The 23591-nt window shown below is 58.9% G+C and overlaps 2 protein-coding genes across 5 annotated transcripts; one reads left to right on the forward strand and one right to left on the reverse strand.

Moving 5' to 3' along the window:
* Positions 1-15: 15 nt before the first annotated feature.
* CCDC157 (coiled-coil domain containing 157) lies at positions 16-14613 on the forward strand. 4 transcript variants are annotated; one of them, XM_081251652.1, is made up of 12 exons: positions 28-162; positions 2942-3073; positions 5743-6001; positions 7914-8085; positions 8786-9431; positions 10125-10202; positions 10558-10748; positions 11117-11293; positions 11462-11630; positions 12709-12848; positions 13300-13388; positions 13478-14613. In XM_081251652.1, exons 3-12 carry the CDS (start codon positions 5754-5756, stop codon positions 13725-13727), a joined length of 2160 nt encoding a protein of 719 aa, XP_081107778.1. In that variant the 5' UTR covers positions 28-162; positions 2942-3073; positions 5743-5753; the 3' UTR covers positions 13728-14613. The 4 variants fall into 4 exon arrangements, with proteins under 4 accessions (XP_081107780.1, XP_081107777.1, XP_081107779.1 ...); XM_081251651.1 differs by lacking the exon at positions 2942-3073 and having other exon boundaries at positions 24-162; XM_081251653.1 differs by lacking the exons at positions 2942-3073; positions 10125-10202 and having other exon boundaries at positions 24-162.
* Positions 14614-15848: 1235 nt separating this feature from the next.
* RNF215 (ring finger protein 215) lies at positions 15849-23362 on the reverse strand. The gene is made up of 9 exons (XM_081251668.1): positions 22998-23362; positions 22598-22741; positions 22043-22114; positions 21877-21962; positions 21298-21454; positions 17315-17434; positions 17094-17237; positions 16765-16867; positions 15849-16675 (listed from the first exon to the last, which is right to left on the reverse strand). Exons 1-9 carry the CDS (start codon positions 23280-23282, stop codon positions 16653-16655), a joined length of 1134 nt encoding a protein of 377 aa, XP_081107794.1. The 5' UTR covers positions 23283-23362; the 3' UTR covers positions 15849-16652.
* Positions 23363-23591: the final 229 nt, after the last annotated feature.

Here is a 23591-nt window from a genome sequence, read left to right on the forward strand (position 1 = left end):
ACGTAAATTCCCGCCCCTCCTTCTCGAGAGACGCCGTTGCCGTGGCAGCGGTCGGGGAACCGGGATAGGTTTTGCCGGGGATCCCAGGAGCGGCAGGCGCACCTTGGGGCAGTTTCATGAGCCGACCAGACACAGTGGCTGAGGCTGCGACGCCGGAGACTGGTGAGACGTTTTACATCTCCCGCCGACGCCCTCGCACGCACCCCACGGCCCCGGCCCCCCTCCCCTTTACTCCACCAGAAGATTCCTCTCTCCCTCCGACCCCCGCCTTCCAAGGCCCCCGCTCTCTCCCATTGGCCTCCCATTTTGGCCAAAGCCCCGCCTCCCTATTCCCCCAGCCCCCTCTTGCTTTCAGGCCCACCTCTTTCAGACCCCATTCCCAAATCTCAATCCCTAATTCCCACGGGTCCCTTTTCCCGCGGGCCTGCCTTTTCCAGTTCCACCCCTGCCTTCCATAGTCCCGTCCTCAAACCCCGTAGACCAACTCAAATCAAAGCTTCCTCTTTAGGCTCCACCCCCCAACGGCCGCAGGTTGTTCCCTGCGGACCACTTCCCCGCTCCGCAGCACAGCTCGAATGCCTCCCTTTTCGCTTCCCCTCCTGAGATCCTCTCCTCCCTTTCCCCTCTCTCCCAACTCCTGAACCTTGGCCTGGACTTCAATTTCTTCACCTGTGAAATGGGGGGGTGGGGGAGGGGGGATAGGAAAAGATGCCCTCCCAAGTCTCCTCCCCGTCTCTCTTCCTCACATACACACTATAGCTGGTTTATGTCACTGTTATTATTAATGCTGAATTATAATGGTAGTTAGGATTTATTGAACACGTACCATGAGCCAGACCGTGTGCCAAACACTACATGCATTCCATCATTTATTTCGTATAGCAACTTACTTACAGGTGAGGACAGAGAGGTTCACATCCTCAGTTCACATGGTGGAGTGGGAATCCAAACCCAGGCCATTCTCTACTAGTGCAGTTACTTACTCCTTTGTCTTCACTGGAGTCTTTCAGTGTCCCCAGGGATCCAGGCAATTAGTACTCCTGAGTCAGAGACTGACACTGCCATTTAGATGGTTTTAGAGTTTCCAAAGTGTTTCCATGGGTGCACTGGCCAGGAGGGAGGCATAATCTTTACCTGAGGGGTAGGGTCCCAGGGGTCTCGAGAGAGAAGCGGGAGAAGAGAGGGAAGGGACTCGAATGTTGAACGGGAGTGCAGGAAGGGCTCCTTCACTTCTCTGTGAGTTAAAAGTCCACCTTAGGCTGAGGGGCCTGAGGAGAGGCAGAGTTACCTACTGCTCCCACACCAGGGTAGTGGTGGCTCAATTAGTGCCAGCACTTGTGTGATCTCAGGAACAGTGTGGGGCTGGCAGCTTCAGGGAGAGGGTTCTACTCAGAACCCAGGAATTACAGAGAAAGCCTGTGTCAAATGTTCCTTCACTTCACACACACACACACACGTTTCTCAAAACAGGCTTGTATCTGCAAATCCCCACTGTTCAGAAGAAACGACGTAGGGTAACCTCGGATGTTTTTCAATGTTGTGTTTTGCTCTCATATATTCTTACTGCTTTGGCATTTGCTGCTGCTCATCAGAACCAGAATCTAACATCTGGCCCCAGATGGCCCCAGATGGCAGCTGTAGTTATTTGAGGGTGAACAGGTCACTGTTTCTTTATGTCTGCACAAGCAAGCTCCTGAGCTCCAGGTGCTTTGCCACCTGAAAACCCTTCCTCCCGGGGTGGGATTTCTTGCTTGCTCTATTTATTTCCTTCCTGCCATTCCAGGAAGGAAACCCAGAATGTTTCAGTTGGTTTTTCTGTTTGTTTCTGCCTCATTCTTTGGGGACATAACACCTCATGGGTGGCAATATTTTATGAGAGGCCATCACTGGGGCAACATTTGTATGTGGGAAGTGGACCTGTGTGTGTGTGTGTGTGTGTGTGTGTGTGTGTATTTTGGGGACTCATCACCCCACCTGTGGGTGGAACCGTAGAGCTGACACACCAAGACTTGCCCCCTGCAGAGACCCTCAGACATAGATGGTGCTTCCTGGGGGACAGTGCTCTGTGTGCCCTGCTCTGTCCCTATCCCTGACACAATGCCCAACATGTAGAAGACACTCAGTCACCATCTGCTTAATGAACACAGGATCTGACCCCCTACCCCTGCACTGTCCAATATAGTAGCCCCCAGCCCATGTGGTGCTGTATATGAAAATGGTGGCTGGTCCAAATTGGGATGTGCTATAAGTGTCAAATAGACATTGGATTTTGAGACTTAATGCAAAAAAATAGACTTAATATTTTATATTGATTTAACATTGAAGAGATATTTTGGGTATATTAAGTAATAGATGTTATTAAAATTAATTTACCTTTCTTTTTAGTTTTTTTAATGTGGCGAGTATAAAATTTTAAAACCCATACATGGCTTGCATTATATTTCTTTTGTCCAGTGCTGCTCTAGAAGTAGTATGGCCTGAAGACAGAGCAGAGATGTTGGACTCAAGAGTCCCAGCTCCCTGACTGATCTTAGGCTAGCCCCCTAACTTCCCAAAGCCTCAGTTTCTTCATCTGTTTAAAGGAGGTGGATTTGGGGACTTCCCTGGCGGTCTAGTGGTTAGGACTCTGCGCTTCCAATGCAGGGGGCGTGAGTTCAATCCCTGGTCAGGGAACTAAGATCCCATGTGCCGCGTGGTGCAGCCAAAAAATAAAAATAAATAAATAAAGGAGGTGGGTTTGGGAAGTGGCCAACAGTAGGTCCTGTAGTCAGAGCCAGCAGTGCTCAGGCTCAAGGCTGGCAACCCCACCTGCCCTTTCCCTCACCCCATCCTCCAGCCTGAAACAACCCCCTTCTTCTGGGACAGCCTCCTCCCTGCCCCCCACCCCCAGGAAGCCCTCCCTGAGTGCCCACTCCTTCACTCTCCCTACATCCACTCCCAGGGGCTGCAGAGCTGGACACGGGAAGCCAGGCACCTGGCTGAGCCTCTGACCCTGAGCCCAAAAGCCCGCAGGCCAGTCCAAGAGCTGGGGGCACTCAGACATCCAGCTCCACGGACAGGCACCTGTGCAGAGGTGAGGACATGGCCCAGTCCTCTGGGAGGCCGGAGAGGCTGGCTTGCCCTCAGGAACCACCCTGGGGCCTCTGGGTTTCCCTGCACCTGTGGGCACAGGCAGGCCCTCAGGTCCCAGCCCAGGTGGCCAGGTCATACTGCAGTGAACTCAAAAACGGTCTATGTGCTCGCAGGGAGATGGATTCCCAACTGCAAATAATGACTCAATGATTCCATGCCACTGTGGTGTGTACTGGGAGGGAAAAGAACAGGCTGCTTTGAGAATTGTAACAGGGGACCTCACCAGCCCAGGGATCTGAGGGAGGCATCTTATTTAGACAGAGTATGGGGAGGAAGCATATTCTGTGGGGGTGAGATGCCGAGGTGCAAGGGGGTGCTTTGCAGAGGGGAGAGGGCGACCCTCAGTAAGGCTGGGGCAGTGGTCTGGGGGAGATGGGGGGTATTGAGCAGTGTTGATGGACAGAGGTGGTGGGTTCTCAGTGTGGGTGGGATGTGGAGCTGGCAGCACTGGGTGCCTGGACGTGGGGATAAAGGAAAGGGATTCGAGGAAGTGCCCAGGTGCTTCCAGTGAGGGTGCCATTTTCTGTGATGAGGAAGGTTGGGAGATGGAAACAGGTTGGAGGAAGAGAGGTTTCCCCGCCAGGCCTGGACTTCCTGGGGGCCTAAATCCTGCCCGAGCAGCCCCTGCTGCAGGGTGGGGCTTTGGTGCAAGGAACTTTCTGCTGCTGAGAAAACCACAAAGGACAAGGGGCCCCCACTGCAGGGTGGGGAGGGACCAGGGCTCGGCATCCACAGGGCTGCTGGCTCTGACACCTGCTGTCAGAGGCCTGCAAAGAGCCACGGGAGGGGCCAGACCTTCTGAGTCAAGGGCCAGGGATGGTTCATCCAAATCACTGTCTTCAGATGCCCACACATGGCAAAGATGGAAGGGAAGCAATCTGTGCGGGCCGCAGGGGAGAACAGGAAATATGGAAGGTAGATAGCAGCTCCAGACAAGGATGGTCTTTGCTATTGTTACTGCTAGTAATAGTAATCACAGTAATAATTGTTACTATGGCTGCAGAACTTTTACTGGTGCCTTGCCCTGGACCAAGCACTTTTTAATTTTTTTTTTATTTTTTGCTTCGTTGGGTCTTCATTGCTGCCCACGGGCTTTCTCTAGTTGTGGTGAGCAGGGGCTACTCTTTGTTGTGGTGTGCGGGCTTCTCATTGCGGTGGCTTCTCTTGTTGCGGCGCGTGGGCTTCAGTAGTTGTAGCACGAGGGCTCAGTAGTTGTGGCTCACAGGCTTTGTTGCTGCGCGGCATGTGGGATCTTCCCAGACCAGGGAACCAACCTGTGTCCCCTGCATTGGCAGGCGGATTCTTAACCACCGCACCACCAGGGAAGTCCTGGACCAAGCACGTTACTTGCAGATACTACCTGGCCTGATGGGGGATGGTGTCCCCATCTTACAAGTGAGACAGCTGGAGCTCAGAGGGGTGCAGTGACTTGCCCATGACCACACAGCCAGAAAGGGGCAGGACTGGGACCCCTGTATCAACATATAATGGACCCCCTGTCACCAGAGTGATTAGGATAGCTATCCATACAAAATTTCAGGTGTTCCTCTCTTACACTGCAGGACTTGTTTTCCTCCCAAAGTCAAGGTATTTTAAACTTTCTTTGTGGATTCTTTTTCTTTTCTCCATTCAGTTACTAGTTGTTCATTTGTCAGTGAGCATCTGCAATAGGCCAGGCCCCAGACTGCCATACTGGTGATACCACAGTGACTGAGGTGTGGTGAGGACCTGTCCTAGAGAGCAGAGGCCGTTCCTGCAGAGAGCAATCAGGGCCAAGATGGGGGAAGCCCAGAGGGAGTATCTAAGCCAGCCTGGAGGGTGCTCAGGGAAGGCTTCCTGGAGGACGTGATGTCCGGGAACCCTGAAGGATGAGAGGAGTTAGGCAGGTGATGGGAATTGGATGGGGGAAGCATGACTCAGATGGAAGAGACAGATGGGCATGGATTCAGAAACGAGTGCCTGCACAGGAGCTGCTGCTTGTAGCTGATGGTATGTGGAGTGGAGGGGAGGGGAGGTGACGAGAGAGGACAAGGGGAGGGGTGTGCCTGGAGGTAGCCTTTCTCCCAAGGGCCAAAGTGAGTCCTGAGGGGTTGTTGGCCAGTGTGATGTGGTCAGATAGGCTTGGCCCAGGTCTCCATAGCAGAAGTGGATCAGATTCCAGTGGGCAGGCCTGTGGCCCAGCTGGAACTGCTGCTGCAGTCCAGGCAGGAGACGAGAGTGGCCAGGGGGTGGTCCAGTGCTCCCTGTCATACTGTAGCTACAACTGTCTTTTCGTTGTCAGTATCCTGTCCAGTGCTTTGCTCAGGGAGGGAAGGACAGCAGGTACATCCTCATGCACAGCTGTATCCACCCAGCACTTAGCAGGGGCCTGGGCACACAGGTCCTCAGAGGGACTTGTGGACCGAGGGAATCAGTAGTGTGGGCGTGGGGTAGGGTGGATGAGAGGGAGGCTGGTGAGGTCACCCACAAGCAGGTCCCAAAGGGGCCGGGGAACTGACTTCTCCCCAGGGTTGAGGTTGCATTTCAGCAGGTTTTCTGGGGTTTTCGGAAGCTTCCTCCAGCAGCAGCCACATGGCTCTGGCTAATGGGGATCCTCTCTGTCCACCCCAGGAGCCACAAGGATGGCACACCTGCTGGGCAGCCAGGCCTGCATGGACAGCCTGCGCAGAGACCTCACCGACCTTCAGGGTGCCATCGTGGACGTGTTCTCACGTGCTGGGCCCGTGCGCTTCCCCTCCTGGAAGTTCCCTGACCGCATGGCCTGTGACCTGGACATGGTGGCCCTGCTAGAGCACTACGACCACGTGCCGGGTGACCCCGAGTTCACGCAGCTGTCCCATGCTGTGCTGCTGGAGCTGGTCATCGACAGGTGAGAGCCTGGACCAAACCTGGTCATCTCAGGATGCTGGCACCCACCCCATAAACCAGTAGCAGCCACAGGATCCACTTCTGGCGGGGGTGATGACATTGATGACAACAATCACCTTTGACCGAATGCTGTCGGGGGCCAGCTTGGTTCAGGGCCCTCATAGCGATCTCACCTGTGTTGTGCTGTGCTATGTGTCTTTTTTTTTTTTTTTTGCGGTACGTGGGCCTCTCACTGTTGTGGCCTCTCCCATTGTGGAGCACAGGCTCTGGATGCGCAGGCTCAGCGGCCATGGCTCACGGGCCCAGCCGCTCCGCGGCATGTGGGATCTTCCTGGACCAGGGCACGAACTCGTGTCCCCTGCGTTGGCAAGCGGGCTCTCAGCCACTGCGCCACCAGGGAAGCCCCTGTGCTGTGTGTCTTATAGTCCACCTTCAGGGAGTTGCTGGCCACCCTGTTGGTCTCTGTGACACCACAGCTCTGACGGCTACTTCTCCAGCCACCGCCAGCTGCTTCCTTAGGGTTTCTGTGTGTCGAGGACACTACAGCTGCTGCTCAGACTTTCCATCCCAGGCTGTTTTTCCTGTCCCTTCCATGTGTCGCAGGGCCAGGCATGGGATGTGCTTTTCCAAATCTTGGCCCTGCTGGGAAGGAGGCCAGTGGATTCCCCTGCAGCCCCACCACTTCTACACTGTCATTCACATTAGCATGGTTGTCAGCCTCTACTCCCTGGGGACCGCAGCCCAGGCTCCATGTGCTCCAAACCCTGCATGCTAATGAAGTCACGGGGGCCAGACAGGCAGGGACCCCAGCAGTTTGGGGATGACCTGCCTGGAGACAGTTAGAAGCCAGGGTAACCACTCAGAGGCCTGGAGGAGCCGACGGTGTGAAAGCACTACCTGGACCCTGTAGGGGCTGAACATGTGTGAGCCCAGAACACACCTTCCTTCCTTGCTGTGCCCTCTGCTAGGAGTGCCCCGCCTACTCGTCCCTGGACTGGCCGAGCCCGTCAGGGCCCAGTTCACCCATCCGCCTTCTAGAAAGCTGGAGCTGACCTGCCTTCCCACCCCTCACCTGGCCCCTGTCCAGGCCACTCTCCACCCTCCAGTGCTGCTCATTCATTGTCCCCATTCACAGAGGAGGACACCTTGGCCCAGAGAGGGGTATGGCCTGGAGCGGTCAGCACCCCCTCCCCCAGGCCCTCTCTGCCCAAGGGCACAGTTGGTTTGGGATGACCCTCCTGCACCTGCAACAAGTTGAGGTCACTTATCTGCCCATATGTTTTGTAAACACAGTACCTCTTCTTTAAAACAGCCTGATTCCCATGCAAATACCTACTTCTCTTCCCAACACCTTTTCCTTACAATTAGCCCCTGACTCAGGGTAGGATAGGGACCTGGCTCTCTCACTCCAGTCTCCGTTGTTGTTGCAGAAGCAGCTCGTCCCACAGAAGAACCCCCACCCCCAACTAGAATCAGGAAACTGCAGGGCACACTGCCCTGCACACTCACCCTGAGGCTGTGCGCAGCCTCCTCCGCTTTGGGGGTCTCAGCTGGGTCCTCCGTGAGTTGAAGGCTCTGAGCCACATGGTGGAAGGCAGCCACTTACCCAGCACTTTCTGAGGACTCTGGACACAACCAAGGCAAGGCCCGGCCTCCCAGAGCCTCCCAGTCCAGTGGGGAGCAGCCAGGCAGAAGTGCTGCCACCCAGGAGGCCCCAAAGTGGCCCCAAGCTTAGCCTTCAGGGAGCGCTTCCTGGAAGAAGTGGCTCTTGGGTCGGGCAGAGCATATTCTGAGACGCTCCAAGTATCTGACGCCCAGGCCAGTTCCCAGAGCAGGAGGCTGCTGGTCGTGTGGTGTGAGGGCACACTGGCGCTGGGCTCTGCCCCAGCCAACCCTGCCGTCTCTGCCCACAGGCTCCTGCTGCTGCTTCGGAGCTGTGCGAGCTACTTGGAGAACCTTGGCTTGGAGCAGACGGTGCCCCCAACCAGGGCTGCCAGGCCTTGCATGTCCGTGGGGCTCACGGTGCGGCACTTCTGGAACAGCCTGCTGAGGCTGGTCATGCTCATTCGGCAGGTGGCCCCCCAGGTGGGTTGGCCACCCGCTTCCCCAACTGCGGTCACCCTCACACCAGTCCACCTGCCTCAGGCTCCTCGCACACCACATGTGCACTGCATCTGTCGCTGGCTCCACTCTGGAGCCCCCACTCAAGGCCCATGCAGCCTGGCAGTTCGCAATGCAGGCCTTTGGGGTCATGTGTGGGCCACCTGGTTCTGCAGTTTACACTGTGGGGCTTTGGAAAAATCCTACCTAGTCTGAACCTCAGTTTGTTCATCTGTGCAGCAGGGGTGATAACAGTCCCTACCTCCCAGGGCATTGTTGGGAAATGATGTTTGTATGAACCCCATTTGTTATGGGTTATTCCGTAACCCTCACAACCACCTGGTGGGCAGGGCCACTGTCACCATAATGGGAAGGAAACTGAAACTGAGAGTGGCTTCAGCAACACAAGAGCAGACAAATCCGCTAAGCAAGGGCCCAGTACCCGGCAGCTGTGTCTGTCACTGTATTACCCTCCCAGTGCCAGGCAGGTAACAGCATGGAGCCTGGGCTTGGTAGGCCGAGGCAGCAGACAGGAGGAGGCTTGCTCTGTCACTCACGTTGGTATCAAATATCGTCTGAAAGTCTGAGCATCGGGAGTGGCTGCTGTCACAGAAATCCCCAGAGAGCTGGTCACCTCCCAGGCCCGTCTCCCTCACCTGCTCTCCCTTTCTTTTCCTGACTACAGAAAAGGGCAAACCAAGGGGAGACCCCCACCTCCAAGCCCACAGCCAAGGGCGAGCCAGCCAGGAGCCCTGAATTTGCAACCACCAAGCTCATCAAGCCCACCTCCCCAATGCCAGGCTTGCCCCAGACCTGCCAAGAGCTGGACAGACTCCCTGTCAGTGCCTCCCTGCAGTGTCCAGCCAGGATGGCCGAAAACACCAGGAGTGTCCACTCCCAGACTGTGGAGACAGCCCTGGTGCCCTGTGATGCATGCACCCGCGTCCAGGGCAGCCTGCGGGAGGTGGGCAAGATGGTCATCAGCCTGTGTCAGAGCCAGAACTTGCCCTCGTCCTTAGGCCAGTTCCAGCATCTGGTGCAGGACAGCATGGGGCTCAGGCCACTGCCAGCCACCACCGTGGGCCACTGGGCGGCCGAGCAGAGCAAAGACCTGAAACGCCTCAGCAAGCACATGGGGGCCCTCACTCAGCTTGTGGGGCCCCTCAGGGCCCAGCTGGAGGAGGCTAAGGGGCAGAAGGACAGACTGAGGAAGCAGGTGGGCGAGCTGGAGCAGGCCCTGCAGCAGGAGCAGGGGGCACAGCAGCGGCAGGCGGATGAGGCCAAGCAGCGCCTGGCCCAGTGGGAGCGCGACAGGCAGCAGCTGCTCGCAGGTCTGTGCCTGAGGCCGGACCCTCAGTGCCAGGCTCTGCCACAGCCTGAGCATGGGCTCCCCCAGGAGCAGACCCCACAACGGGGCTGTGGGTGCTGGGAGTCGGTGTGGAAGAAACCTGGACTGGGAGCAGGCAGCAGACACAGGGAAGGGAAGGCAGGGGAAAAGGGGTGTGCTCATCAAGCCGGTTACACTGCGGGCAACTGGAGCTTAATCCCACTGGGGAACGCAGGAGCCCGTGTAGAAGTCCGAGTCGTCCCACGAGAGGGGTGAGGGAGTGGCGGATTCATACACTCACTCCTGTCGGTCACTGAAGGGGACTCCTGGGGAGTTCATCCCCCGGGTAGCTCCAGCCAGCTGAGGCCTCTCTTTGGCTTCAGTAGAAGCCGTCAGGCAGAGAGATGCAGCTATGGCACTCACAGTGGGCCAGCTCCTGCTGAAGTTGTGAGGCCTGAGGGAGTTGGGCAAGTCACCCCCATGGAGGACACTGAAGCCCAGAGAGTCAGCCAGCCGACAGGAAGCAGAGTGGACAGGGACCCAGGCCTCCTGGCACCTCCCCAGAACTCCTCCCACAAGCCCAGGCACTCCTCCACCCCGGCCAGGGCTGCCACCATGCTGTGGGGTGCACTGGGCGTTGAGGCTGCCAGCCAGGCCCAAGGGAGCCTCTGAAGGGCCTCTCTCTTGGCTGCCATAGAAACAAGTGACCTCAAGACAAAGGTGTCCACCCTGGAGGGGGAGCTGAAGCAGCAGCGGGAGTCCACGCAGGCCGTAGGTGAGGAGCCCTGCCATGGAGCCCTGTACCGTGTGCCCTGTGCTCGGTGGCTGGACCAGCACCCTCTGCCTCTGTCTCCTGGGCTTCGGGGGCAAAGCTAAAGGGAACCACAGAGGAGGCTGGGTCTGACAGGCCACACTGTTGGGTGATGCCACCTCCCACCCAGAGAGTACCTTCTGTTTTCAGAACCCACCTCAGGGTTCAGAGCCCCATTTTGTGGCTGAGGACACTGAGGCCCAGAGATGTGCTGTGACCACCCCCCCCCTTCCCAGGTCTTGTCCTGGGTCAGAGGCAGTGCAGGGACTCCCCAGGGCTCCCCCACTTTACCCCCTTCCCCGCCCGCTCAATCCTGCAGAGTCGAAGGCTCAGGAGCTGCAAGAGGAGGCTGAGCACAGGGCGGAGGCTGAGAGGCAGGTGCAGCAGCTGGAAGAGCAGGTGCAGCTGCTGGCAGGGCGGCTGGACGGAGCCAGCCAGGAGATCCGCTGGGCCAGCACAGAGCTGGACAAGGAGAAGGCCCGTGTCGACAACATGGTCCGCCACCAGGAGGTGAGGCTGGGAGCCTCGTCAGCGCCTGGTCTCCTGTAACGAAGGCTGCAGGGAGAGAAAGGGCTCCACTGACGGTGGGGAGACACTGGAGACCTGAGGAGAAGAATTCCTGAGTGGCGACTGTGACTGGAAAGAAGTTGGGGCGAGGTCTGCTTTCCAGGGGGGGCGGGATCTCCAAGCTTGGGGGTCCTGGCCTTGCCAGGGTTGGGGTCTGCTCCCTTCTTCCCCCCACCCCTTCCACGGCACGCATGTGCACAGACAGATGTAGCACAAGGGGGTGGGCTTGGATACAGCTGCCTCCTTTGTCCTGTGTGGCTGGGCCTGGCCCCATGGGCCCCATGGCCTCCCTCCTGCCCATCCCGGCTCAGTCCCTGCAGGCCAAACAGCGAGCCCTGCTACAGCAGCTGGACACCCTGGACCAGGAGCGTGAGGAGCTGAGGGGCAGTTTGGCTGAGGCCGAGGCCCAGCGGGTCCACGTGGAGGAGCAGCTGCAGCATGTGCAGAGCGAGAGGGAGCAGGGGCAGTGCCAGCTCCGGGCCCAGCAGGTGTGAGCGGGCAGGGCGAGGGGGCAGGGGCGGCACTTCCCTTTCTCTGGAGGAACCTCCAGCCAGCTAAGCACCTGCGGGTCTGCCCCGTGCCTGGGGAGTGGAGGTGATGGGGTGTCCCCAGGGGGCTGGGAGCCGGTCCTCAGCTCTGAGCCTCCCCTGCCCCAGGAGCTGCTGCAGAGCCTGCAGCGAGAGAAGCAAGGCCTGGAGCAGGCAACAGCGGATCTGCAGCTGACCATCTCGGAGCGAGAACGCGAGCTCGTGGAGTTGAGGGAGAGGGAGAGGCTGCTGGTGGCCTTTCCGGACCTGCACAGGCCTGTGGAAGCCCAGATCCAAAGTAGGGGCCCGGGGTTGGTGCAGAGGGGACGCCGGGGCTGGGGTCGGGCAGCTGAGGGCTCATCTGGGCAGGACACGGGTCCACAGCAAGGGTGGCAGAGCCCCCACAACACACAGGTGCTCTGCATGTTACCCACTCCTCTGTGTGGATGGGGACACAGAGGCCCAGTGGGGAGCTGACTGCTCAGGGTCACACAGCCAAATCCAGACCCAGGTCTGGCTACCTGTGTAGCCTGTGCTCTTTACCACGTCACAGGCCAGTCCTTGCTCAGCTTCCATGTCCCCTGTCCTGGCATCTCCCCAAACTACACCATGGGGCCAGCTCCAGGGGCACAGCCCCAACTGTCCAGTGTCCATGGGAGTGCTAGGGGCCCATCTCAGTGGAAGACTGACTGCCCGGCGACCTGGGTTCTCGTGCCAACCCCTCCAGTCCCCTGAAGCTCTGGGGTGAATCCCCGTGCAGAGCTGTTGGGATGATCCACTGCAATCTAGCTTGTCATGATAAGTCATCATTTGTGAGTGCTGGGCCCTTGTGTTACCCTGTCAACTGCCCCACGAGGCAGGTAGCAGCCGCTTGTGACAAACCAGGAAACTGATAACCAGATCAGGCAGCACCTTGCCTGGGTTCAGAGTCAGGGGGAGCATCTGTCCCCCCAGCAGTGGGAAAGAACATCCTTGCTGAATTCCTGAGACTCATATCCAAGAGCCGGCTGTGGCTTTGGATGAGTCACTGTCTCTCGAGCCCTCCGAAAACAGGTGGCCTTGGAAGAGCTTCACTTTCTTACCTATGTGCTAAATTTTTGGTGAGCTCCAGGTCCCCGTCAGCTCTCAAATTCTGCAAGGCTTTGGTCACCTCCCAGCAGACAGGGGAGTAGAGAGTGGGGCGGGGGCGGAACAAGGCCTCAGGAGAAAAAAGATGAGGTGGGAGGTCCAGTATGCTGACCCCGCCCACCTGCAGGGCCACCAGCAGGGGACCCTAGGCACATACTGGCTGGCGTGTCTGCCCTCTGAGGTTCTGTCTCGTTGGGCGCAAGAGGCAGACCTGATGGGGTGGGGTGCCAGATAGTGGGTCTCCACAGGCTCTGGCAACGTCACGGACGACATGGAGAGGCAGGTGCAGGCCAACGACATCCGTATCCGGGTCCTACAGGAGGAGAACGGGCGGCTGCGATCCATGCTGTCTAAGATCCGGGAGGTGGCCCAGCAGGGGGGCCTCAAGGTGGGCAGCATGGCTCCCCCACCTGAAAGCAGCTGGCCCTTGGGGACTTGGAAGAGGCCCCCAACCCAGCAGAGGTCTTCAGCTTCCCCCGGCGAATCTGCCTTCAGCCCAGCTCATTGCACATGGGGCTCTCAGGGGGCTTTAGGCTGTGTTTTTGTGAACCATCTTCCACGATTCAGGAAGGCATGAGGATGTTACCGTGCCTTCTAGCTCCAAATCCCCCCTCTAGCCCTTTGAACATTTATTTCAAGTGCACCAGGAGCCTTGTGAGAAAGCAAACCTTCCCACCCTTACCACGGCTAAGGACAGGCCCTAAAAGGCTTTCCAAACCCTGCCCCTCAGAGGAAGGGGCCGTGGCGACAGGTTCAGGCCCTCCCGCCTCCTCTATGACACCCTCTCTGTTTGCTGCAGAGGGGATCCTGGGCCTTTCTGAGCTTGGTTTTCTTTGCAGCTGATCCCACAGGACCAGCTCTGGGCCCCTCCCAGCAAGGGAATCCACGGAGCAGCGCCCCCAGCCCAGGCCCAGAGAGCATCTCCAGGGTGAGTGAGGCTTTGTCAGAGGCAGGGCACGTGGGGGTGGGGTGGTCCCCCTCCCTCACAGGGGATCTTGCCGTCTGGTCCTCCCTCAGGCCCCTGGGCAGGCGGCACTCACCTGGCAGCAGGACGGCCAGTGCGGGCAGGACCCTGCCGGGTCAGCCCCAGGCCTCCCCGCCTCAGCAGCCCTGCAGTCGACCCAGCAAGTCTTCCCTAGAGGATGTGACCCACTCGACCAACTGTGCCCAGAACCCCATCCGGGCCTTGGCCAAGCTGAGAAGGAGACTGTCACCAAGCCGGGGCCAGGCCAGCCCTGCATACCAGCCCCAGGAGCGGCCCACGTAGCCTGCAGTGGGGTGGGGCTGGAGGGCGGGAAGCTGGCAACCCACCCCATGTAATAAAGCCCAGGCCATCTGCTCACAGCGACCTTGGCCTCACCACACTGGCTCAGCAGGGCAAGAGTCCTTCCTTCCCTATCCTGAGTCCCCAGCCATGTGGGTCATTGGCCAGCAGAGGTCTGGCACACTGTGCACCCTCAGTAAATGGGAGCTTCCTGCCTCCCTCCTGACAGGGGCAGTGGGGGAAGAGGACACACCAAGGGCAGAAAGAAGCTTCTAGCACCTGGGTGATGTGAAAGGCAGTCTTTTGATCCCCACAGCAAAGACTAAGGGGTAACATGGACTCAGTGACCCCCACCAATAAAGAGCAGGATCAGGGTAGGGGGTGCACAGGGGAAGGAGAGCAGCCGCCACGGTGGGCCCTGTGAGGACACCTGAGGCAAGGAAGGAGTCAGAGGTCAGGGTCCTGGCTCAGGCTCACAGAGGCAGGCAGGGACCACCCAGCTGTGAACCTGGGGATGGGGACATTAAGGATCCAAGAAAATCAGCCCCCCTTTCACTGCGGAACGCCTCACCTTCAGGAAACACAAGTCAGAGAGGATTTCTCTAAATCCAGGAGGTTGGATCCCCAGGAGGCCACTGAAGGCCGGGCAAGGCTTCACCCAGCCAGAGAGTGGGACACCCCAAGCCAGCCCTGGCTTTCCTAGGCCTGTCCCTTGGGGCCAGGGCACTGATGCCACCAGCCACACCAGGCCTGCAGTAGTCCAGTTTTCCTCACGAAGCCTCCAGCCTGTCCTGAGCCACCCTGCCTGTTAAGGACAGGCGCTAAGACCTTGCTGAGGAGTTCTGGGTGTGGGGGTGGGATGGGGGATGCTCTTGGCTTTCTATGACAGTTTTCCCTGGTCAGGAGGCCAACAAGTAGAACACCTCAGTTTACAGAGAAAAGTCAAGAAGAGCTGTGTATGTAGCTGAACTGGCATGGCCACGGGCTGCCCAACTCTTGCTTCTGTGGAGCCCGGGGGCTGGCTGAGGGAGCCTCAGCTGTCTGGACTGGGCCCCTCCCAGGTGAGAGCCAGCCCTCAGGTGTGCTCCCTGAGGCAGGCGGCCCAGGCCCAAGTGCAGGGGGAGGACCTGTCACAGCCCGGCTCCTCTCTGCATCCATTCAGTAGCTCACAGGTCTGTAGGTCAGACGTCCGGGCCCTGTGTGGGTGGGTTCTCTGCTCAGGGCCTTACAAGGCTGAAATCAAAGCATCTGCCAGGGGCTTCCTTGGTGGCGCAGTGGTTAAGAATCCGCCTGCCAATGCAGAGGACACGGGTTTGAGCCTTGGTCCGGGAAGATCCCACGTGCCGCGGAGCAACTAAGCCCGTGCGCCACAACTACTGAGCCTGTGCTCTAGAGCCCAAGAGCCACAACTACTGATCCTGCGTGCCACAACTACTGAAGCCTGCACACCTAGAGCCCGTGCTCCACAACGAGAAGCCACTGCAGTGAGAAGCCCGTGCACCACAACAAAGAGTAGCCCCCGCTCTCCCCAACTAGAGAAAGCCCGCGCACAGCAACAAAGACCCAACGCAGCCAAAAAATAAAAAATAAATAATAAAATAAAAAAAGCATCTGCCTTTCTTTTGCAAGGGTGTGGGGCAGAATCCAGGCTCATTCCGATTGTGGGCAGAATTCTGTTTCTTGCAGCTGTTGAACTGGTGTCCATTTCCTTGCTGGCCGCTGTTGGGGCTACTCTGGGCTCTGAGAGGCCATCCAACTTCTTGCCACATGGCCCCTCCATCTTCAAGTCGGCAACAGAGAATTTCTCAGGCATTGAATCCCCTCCATGGTTCAAATTTCTGAATTCCTCTCCTTCCACCAGCTGGAGAAAACTCTCTACTTTTAATGGGCTCATGTGGTTAGGTCAGGCCCACTTGGATGCTTTCCCATATTAAGGTCAACTGTGCCATATAACATAACCTAATCATGGGAGTAAAATCCATCAGCGTCATAGTGCCAGGATCACATAAGGCGTGTCCACGGGGGCTGGAGGAATCTTGGGGGCCATTTTAGAATCCGCCTCCCACGGGCAGTAGACTCCAGGGTGACTTGTTTATCTTAAAACATCCACACAAATTTTACATCTAATGTTAAAATATATCCATGTTTATTTTAATATTAAACCTCCCATACCCCAAATCTAAAAAAACGGATGCCCCTGTAAGATGTACCACATTTATCCTGTGGCTTCAAGTAAGCTGGTCAGCAACCTGTAACCCCACGGAGAAGCACAGGACTAGATCGTTTCTAAGGCCTCTGGTCCCAGCCAGGCCCCAGAAGGGAGCCCAGCTGGGCAGGCCATGGGACCTGCAGCGGCCGGTGCCCAAGGACCGAGGGTAGCAGGCAATGGAAGGGCCACTAGGTTTAACATCATAGCCTTCAAGATGTGTCATGGAATATGGTCAGGTTAGAGTGCCCCTAAGGCCAGATAGCTCCTCTCCCAACCCACCCCCAATAAATAAGCACAAAACCTGGCCACTGTAGCCTCAGTCCCCAGGGATGCCCTGACAGGCACGCCAGAGAGCTCCCAGAGCCCTGTGAACAGCAGCACTGCCCACATCGTCTTCCCCAGGTCCCTGGCCAGAGTCCTGGGAGCTATCTGAACGGAGGGCAGGCACACCCCAGGATGGCAGAGAAAGGCCCCAAAGCAGCCTCTCTTCCTGCTGGGTCTGGGCCCTGCATCCTCAGCCTGGGGGCTGTGGTCCCTCCGTCCCAGTGTGGATGTGGTGGGCACCTTGCCCCTCAGCAGGGGAGGCGCTTATCCCTCCTTCCACCCATAGGGTTTTCTGTCCTGTTCCCCCTGCCGTCTGGTTCCAGGCACCCAGGGCCCAGGGCCAGGATGCAGGTGGAGGGGTCCCTTCCCCACATGCAGAGACCCAGCCGGGGCAGCTAATCATCTGAGTAGCGGTTCCCTGCAGAAGAGGAGAAAAAGTATCAGGGAGGGAGGTGTCAGGTGGGAAGCAGGTGGAGACGGTCAAGGGCCCCCACCCTTGGTGCTCACCCAGGACATTGAATTTGCACAGCGGGCAGGTCTGCTGGAGCATCAGCCAGGGGTCCACGCAGTCTCGGTGAAACTCATGCTTACAGGGCAGCACCCGGAGCCACTGCAGGGTTGGGGAGAGGGCTCAGGCCACAGGCATAGGTCTCCAGTGGGGGTAGCAGGCCCCACGCCCTCACCTGAGCTGGGGAACTGAAACCCCTGTGACCTGCCCCACCCCCATGCTGCTTTTCATAGCTCTGGTGGGGCTGGGTGAAGACCTGGTTGGGGTACTTCTCAGGTCTCTTGGGAGCAGGGTAGGGGGCATCACGTGTCAGCCAAAGGGCACTAACTTGCTTGTTGCAGAAATAGTCCAGACACACGGCGCAGGTCTCAGCACCAGGCTCCAGGGGGCCCTGTGCTGCCCGGCCCAGCCGGCAACGCCGGGTCTTGAGGGACGCCAGCCTCTGCACCACCCGGCGCTTGAGCAGGTCCACCTGTGGGGGAAGGGCACACAGTTCCCAAGGGCTGGGGACACCAGGGCTCCCGAGGGCCCCCAAAGGCTGGCTCCCACCTGGCCTTGGGGCTCCCGCTGGCTCTGCCGGGATGCCTGCCGCTGAGCTTGGACCACGAGGCCTGTGCACAGGAGCATGGCCACCAGCAGGATGGTGTTCCACAGCTGTTGCAGGGGCTTCTGGGGAGAAGAGCAGGGTGTCAGGGGCACTGGGGCCACCCCACCCTCTTTACCCAGTAAATCCACCCCAAGGATCAGGCAGATGAGGTCCATGGGCACCATGACCCTGGAGGCACCACGCTTCCTCTTCTGAAGCTGCTGTCCCCCGCCCCCGCCCCCTGCTCTCTCAGGGGCTGCCCCAGCTCCACCCTATATCAGTGCTCAGCCCAGGCCAATCCTGGGCAACAAACCTGGTGTTTGTGCACTCACAGAAGCATCTACTGGCAGCCTCACAGACTCCCCAGCCCAGGACCCCCATCCCTACCCAGCACTCCTCCTGGTCTGCTTTCCTGGCTGCCATCACCCACCCACCCACGCCCATCCAGGCTGAGCATTCACAGCCTGAGAGGGCGCTAGTCCCTAGGCCCTGTCTCCTCATTCCCTAGAGGCCCCGCACGCCCCTCCTCTCCTCCCCACTCTGTTGCTCTTCAGGTGCCCTGCTCAGGCCTCACCAGCCCAGGTCCCACCCACAGTCACAGGGGTCTCACCTGCAAACCCGACTACACAGCACCCCTACTTGACCCTTCCCTCTGATGCTCCCCTCCCGCCTCCTCCGCATTCCCCATCCTCAGGAGGAAACCCAAACTCTTCTACCAGGGGGCCCTCAAGGCCCTTGATCTCCACCCCCCCTCCCCCACCCCATGCTCCCTGCCCCTCCCACATCTGTGCCTTTCCACACTGTTCCCGGTCTTGGGAACTAATGCTCTTCTTCCACACTCCCTCCCTTGGCTTATGGCTTTGGACACCTCTTGCTCTGGAAGCTCTCCCTGACCAACCCTGCCAGGCAAATGTTCCCCCCTCACCTTCCCTGCCACCCTCCTCATACCCACTCTGCCCTCAGCGGTCCTCCAGCTCCCGCTGGTGGGAGGGAACCACGTCTGAGGTACCTCACTTTGCCTTTGAGAGGCCCCCAGGGGGACACACTGACCTAGACTGAACTGCCATCATATCCAGTGCGGCAGACAGGCTGTGACCACTCAGCAGCTGGCTCAGGAGGTGACACAGCGGAGGAAGCAAGACCCAGCCGCTGACCCACCAGCACACGGGCCTGCAGACGTGTCACAACTAATTAATGCATTCGTTTAGAAGTTTTCTGCCACCATGTTCTTCCCCAGCCAATGCTAAAGTTCAACTGCCAACACGTGGTGGGAGAGGGGCTGAGAAGTGGTTTGATGGGCAAGGTTGGGTGCTGTTAGGGTCACAAGATGTCGCTTTGGTTCAGGGTGGAAGCACTCTGGGGGCCACTGCCAAGAGGGGTCTGTGAGCCCCAGCTTCACGCTCTGTCCCACCCTCGCCCCCTGGCCTGTGTCCGCATCCCCTTTCGTCCATGGTGGGATGGTGACACCTGCTCAGGAAGCTCTCCCGAAGCCCCTAGGCTCAGCTCAGGTGCCTTCACCATGCCTGGAGGGCCATGCCCCTCAGCAGCTCAGTAATCACCCCAGCAGGTGACAGTGCCTCTGGCCTAGCTCCTCCCCTGATGGGGCCACATGAGCCCAAGGCTGGAGCTGCCCTGTTCTCATACCCCCTGCCATGCTGAGCCAGGCTGACACGTGGCAGGACTCGCACGACCTTTACACTGTAAGCTCTCTGGGGCAGAACCTAGAGCTCTGTGCTTTGGAGCGGCCAGTGAGTTCTGGGTGGGCCGAGGGTGTGGCTGGCCTGGAGCTCTACTGGAGGCCAGAGACCCCATCTCCCCAGGCTCGGTGCATCTTGGGGACCCCCAGGTGAGGAGGGAGGGCAGGGTTGGGCCTTGTCCATCAGAGCAGTAGGACACGGTCATCAGACTTTTCTGATACATGGTGGCTACAGCTCTGGATGCCCAGAGGCTGGAGGAGTGGTGACTGGGCCCTGGGGCTGAGAGCTGGCCCTGGCTGTCCTTCAGACACCTCAGCTACCGTGGGCTCCCAACACCTGTACTGGCCCACCCCGGCCAGCAGCAAGGCCAAGGCTGTTTAGCTTTGCCCTCACAACCAGCCAGCCTGACCTGACCTACAGTACGTGCCCACCTCCTGGCCTCTTGGGCACGCTCCCGGCCTGCTCCTCTCTGAGCTCCAGGCTTTTTGCCCACACCTCCTCCCAGTCTCTCATCTGACAGCCCCTCACCAAATGCCTGCCCCTCCCAGAAGTCCATGTGGGCTGCCCTCCAGGGGGAGAGACAACGGGCTCTCTCCTCTTCCAGAAAGCCCTTCCTTCCACTCCCGCAGCCTCACTCCCCACTCCCTCTGCAGAACTGCGGTTCACGCTGCTCAAGCGAAATCGTGCTGTCTGGGCTGCCTCCATGTGAGTTCCTCTTCTCTGCCCGTCTTTGAGGCCTCGAACGGCAGAGCCTGGGTCTTCCAAGGCCTTTTGTACCCTCCACAGCCCTTCTCACGGAGCCCCAAGTGTCCTAGAACATCAGAAGTCCTTTGGTGACTGTTGACTTATTCGAGCACTCATAACAATAAAGGTATTGTAGCAGAGCAGCCACCCATCTGCTCAGTGCCCGCCGTGAGATTTACATACATGATCTCAAAAATCCTGTGGCCGTGTGCTATACCTGTTCACAAATGAGGAATGTGAGACCAGAGGTTAAACACGCAGCCTAACATTGCCCAGCTAAGGTTTCAGAGCCTCATTCCAAGTCTGTCTGACTTGAAGCTGCCTTGCACGGCTCCCCACCCACCAAGGCATGCTGGAGGCTGCGTGTCAGGAGAGCGGGGAAAACCTGCCCTGCAGAGTGGGGATTTGAGAAATGCTTGCAGACACGATACCTTTGACCCTCTCTACGCCAAGCACTGGGCAAGCCAGAGACAAATAAGACACAGCCTGGCCTTCGGGAGACAAAGTCACAGTCCCCAACGGTCACACAGGATGGGCTGTCCTAAGAGGCCTATGAAGGGCCTGACAAAGCGCTGCTGTGATTTAAAAGCAGGAGAGGGGGCTTCCCTGGTGGCGCAGTGGTTGAGAATCCACCTGCCAATGCAGGGGACACGGGTTCAATCCCTGGTCTGGGAAGATCACACATGCCACGGAGCAGCTAAGCCCGTGTGCCACAACTATCGAGCCTGTGCTCTAGAGCCTGTGAGCCACAACTGCTGAGCCCACGCACCACAACTACTGACTCACATGCCTAGAGCCCATGCTCCACAACAAGAGAAGCCACGGCAATGAGAAGCCCGTGCACCACAACGAAGAGGAGCCCCAGCTCGCCACAACTAGAGAAAGCCCACGTGCAGCAACGAAAACCCAATGCAGCCAAAAATAAATTAATAAATTAATTTCTTTTAAAAATTAAAAAAGAATTTAAAAAATAAAAATAAAAGCAGTAGGGGGGCTGGGGGCCCAATGTGAGGGAGGCTTTCCAAAGAAGGCAGGAGGATGAGTTGTGAGGACTCTGGCTGGACTGGGACATACAGAGCTGGAGAAAGAGGATGTCCAAGCCTACAGACAAGCCCCGGTGGCAGGAGACCGGGGCGTGAGTGGAGACCGGTAAATGGCACAGAGTGGCTGAAGTGTAGGGAGAAGACTGGGAAAAAAACAAGGTGAGTGATCAGGAGAGCTGTGAAAGCGAGGTAAGGAGTTTGAACTTCATTCTGCAGGTGATAGGGAGTCAAAGAAGGCTTCTGAGAGGGACAGGGACGTGACAACAGCAGCAGCTAAGGCTGACTGTGCGTGACCCCGGGTCAGGCACCACACTGAGCACCCACCCGGCCCCTGAACCCTCACAGCAGCCCTGGGAGGTGCAAGGGGTGGTCCTCCCCACCAGGGCAGGAAGACGCCACAGGACTGGAGACAAGTCGTGTGTGTGGTCCCCTCACCCCCACCTCCTCTCTCCAGGCACTCACCTGCTCCTGGGCCCGACTGCCACCCAGGCACACCAAGTCCTGCCATCCTCCGTAGCTGTCCTTGGAGAGGCCACAGGTGGTCCACAGGGTCAGCTTCCACTCGATGTTGGCCGACAGGGACTCTCCGCTGGTGATCTCAGCCGTGGCCTGGGTCCTCCTGGGAGGGGAGGCCAAAGGGGCCAGACGGAAGGGCTCTTGGGAGGAGAGGCCCGGACCCACTCACCCCAGCCTTGTGGGAAAAGGATACCCCCGAGTATCACCCCACAGTCCTTCTGCTTTGGCCCACACACCTTTCCCAGCCAGTGGTTTTTCTAGTTCTCATAACAGCCGGCCAAGGAGGCCCTCAAGCACAGGCAAGAGTCAATCAGGAATCTGGCTTCCTTCTTGCTGGAGCCAATCACCTCCACCTATAGAGCCCATGGAACCATATCCTTCTAGTCCCCTCACCCGTTTTTCAGACTAGGAGGCTACAGTCTCAGACTAAGAGGGAAGGCCCTGGTCCCAGGACCCCTGAGCCCACAACAAAGCCAAGGACCCTAGCACCCAAGCCTAGTCCTTTGAGCCCAAACCCCAACTCACTGCAGCAGTGCCTCCAACAGCTTGGTGACATTGGAAGAATAATGGAGGACGATCACTGGCCTGAGCAGAAGCTGGGATATGTCCAGCTGTAGGGGGACGGGGAGGTCAGCCAGGCAGGGTCACCCATTCCCCAGCCTACGTGCCCCGAAAGCTTGATCCGGTTTACCTCTCGGACCACGTTGTGGTTCAAGATGAGGAGAAGCAAGGCAGAGGCTCCCAGGAAGAGTGCCCTCCGCATCTGCAGGACAGAGGCAGAGGGTAGCACACACCCTGCCCACACACCTGTCTCACCACCTGTGGTCATAGTTGTTCTCAGCTCCTGGCTTTGCGGTTAGCATTTCCTCTGGACAGATCAGCTATAAGCTCCCTGAGATCAAGGGCAAAAACCCTTATTCCTCTCACCTTCCCCGCAAATGCTCTGTGGGACCCAAATAATACTGTGCCTTCCCTGGTCCAAGCGGGACAGGCCTGCCCACCGACCCCCAGCAGGAACTCCCCACTGGATACTCTCACAGTCTGGTCGAGCCTCCTGACTCTCTCTGGCCTCCTCCCACCTCCCTGCTGCCAACCGCACTGACTCCAGTCTACCCCTGGGGTCCCTTGCCCCAGCCAAGCCCAGGGCTTCTCTAGAAGCTCCTTAGGGGCCCACCTGGTAGTCTGGCTCTAGCAGTTGCCTTGAAAACCCTTCCTCCAGCCCCCTTTCCACATACACCCCCTGCACCTGCTGAACCAGAGCCTTAGGATAGGCCTGTGGGCCGCTGTCCTGACTCTCCTGGTGAATCTGGGCCTCCTGCTCCTTGCCCACGTATGCCACTGCAATCCAGCCTTCTACGGGTACCTCCTGCTCAGCATCCACGATGTCCATCTGTGGGGCGAGGGGCCATGGTAGAAGGAGGAGGGGGAGGAAGGGGGATTGGTCACACAAGCGATGCAAGGCCAGGGTTTGGGAACGAGTCTCGAGGGGAGGGCATCTGATCTCAGGTTCTGGAAGCCGGAATGCCGGGGGCCTGGACAGCCTGGGGAAGGGGCGCTGGGCTGACAGGGCTTGGTCCAGGATGAAGGCTGGATCTGGGTGCAGGGTCTACGGCGGGGCGGGGACCATATGGCTCAGCGGCGCTCACCAGCAGCAGGCGGCCACCCAAAGGGAGCGCCGGGTCGGCCTCGGGGCCGATCCTGACGCCCTCCAGCAACAGAGCGTCCTCCCGCGGCAGCCTCACGTCCACCCGCACGGCGCGGGCCCCGCCCCGCCCCGCCCTGGCAGTGGGCTCGCTGCCGTCCGCCGCGGCCCCGGGCCCCGCCAGGCCCAGCCAGAATGGCAGCAGGGGCAATACAAGCAGCAGTGGCGACGGCGGCGGCGGAGGAGGCGGCGGCGGCGACCTCGGCGTGGGGCGAGCGGCGGGGCCCATGGCCGGACACAGGGGCGCCGGGGGTCCTGGGAGCGTGGGGAAGCGGAGGGAGCCAGGCCGCAGCCGGACGGGGCGGGACGCCGGGAGGGGCGGGGGCGGGGCCGTGGCCGGACGGGGAGGAGCGCCGGGAGGCGGGGTGGGCTCGCGGCGGCTCCCGCGCCCAGACCCGGCCGCGCGCGCCCCCTGGTGGCCGTGGAGAACACAGGCGCCGGCGGTCAGCGGGGCTGGAGCCGGGAGGAGGCCAGGTCAACGAGCAGAGGTGGGAAGTCAGAGGAGGCGCTCCCAGCTTTCGGTTGTCAGACGGCGGAG

This window comes from Mesoplodon bidens, assembly GCF_964165515.1.
Source record: "Mesoplodon bidens genome assembly, chromosome: 13".
NCBI lineage: Eukaryota > Metazoa > Chordata > Mammalia > Artiodactyla > Ziphiidae > Mesoplodon > Mesoplodon bidens.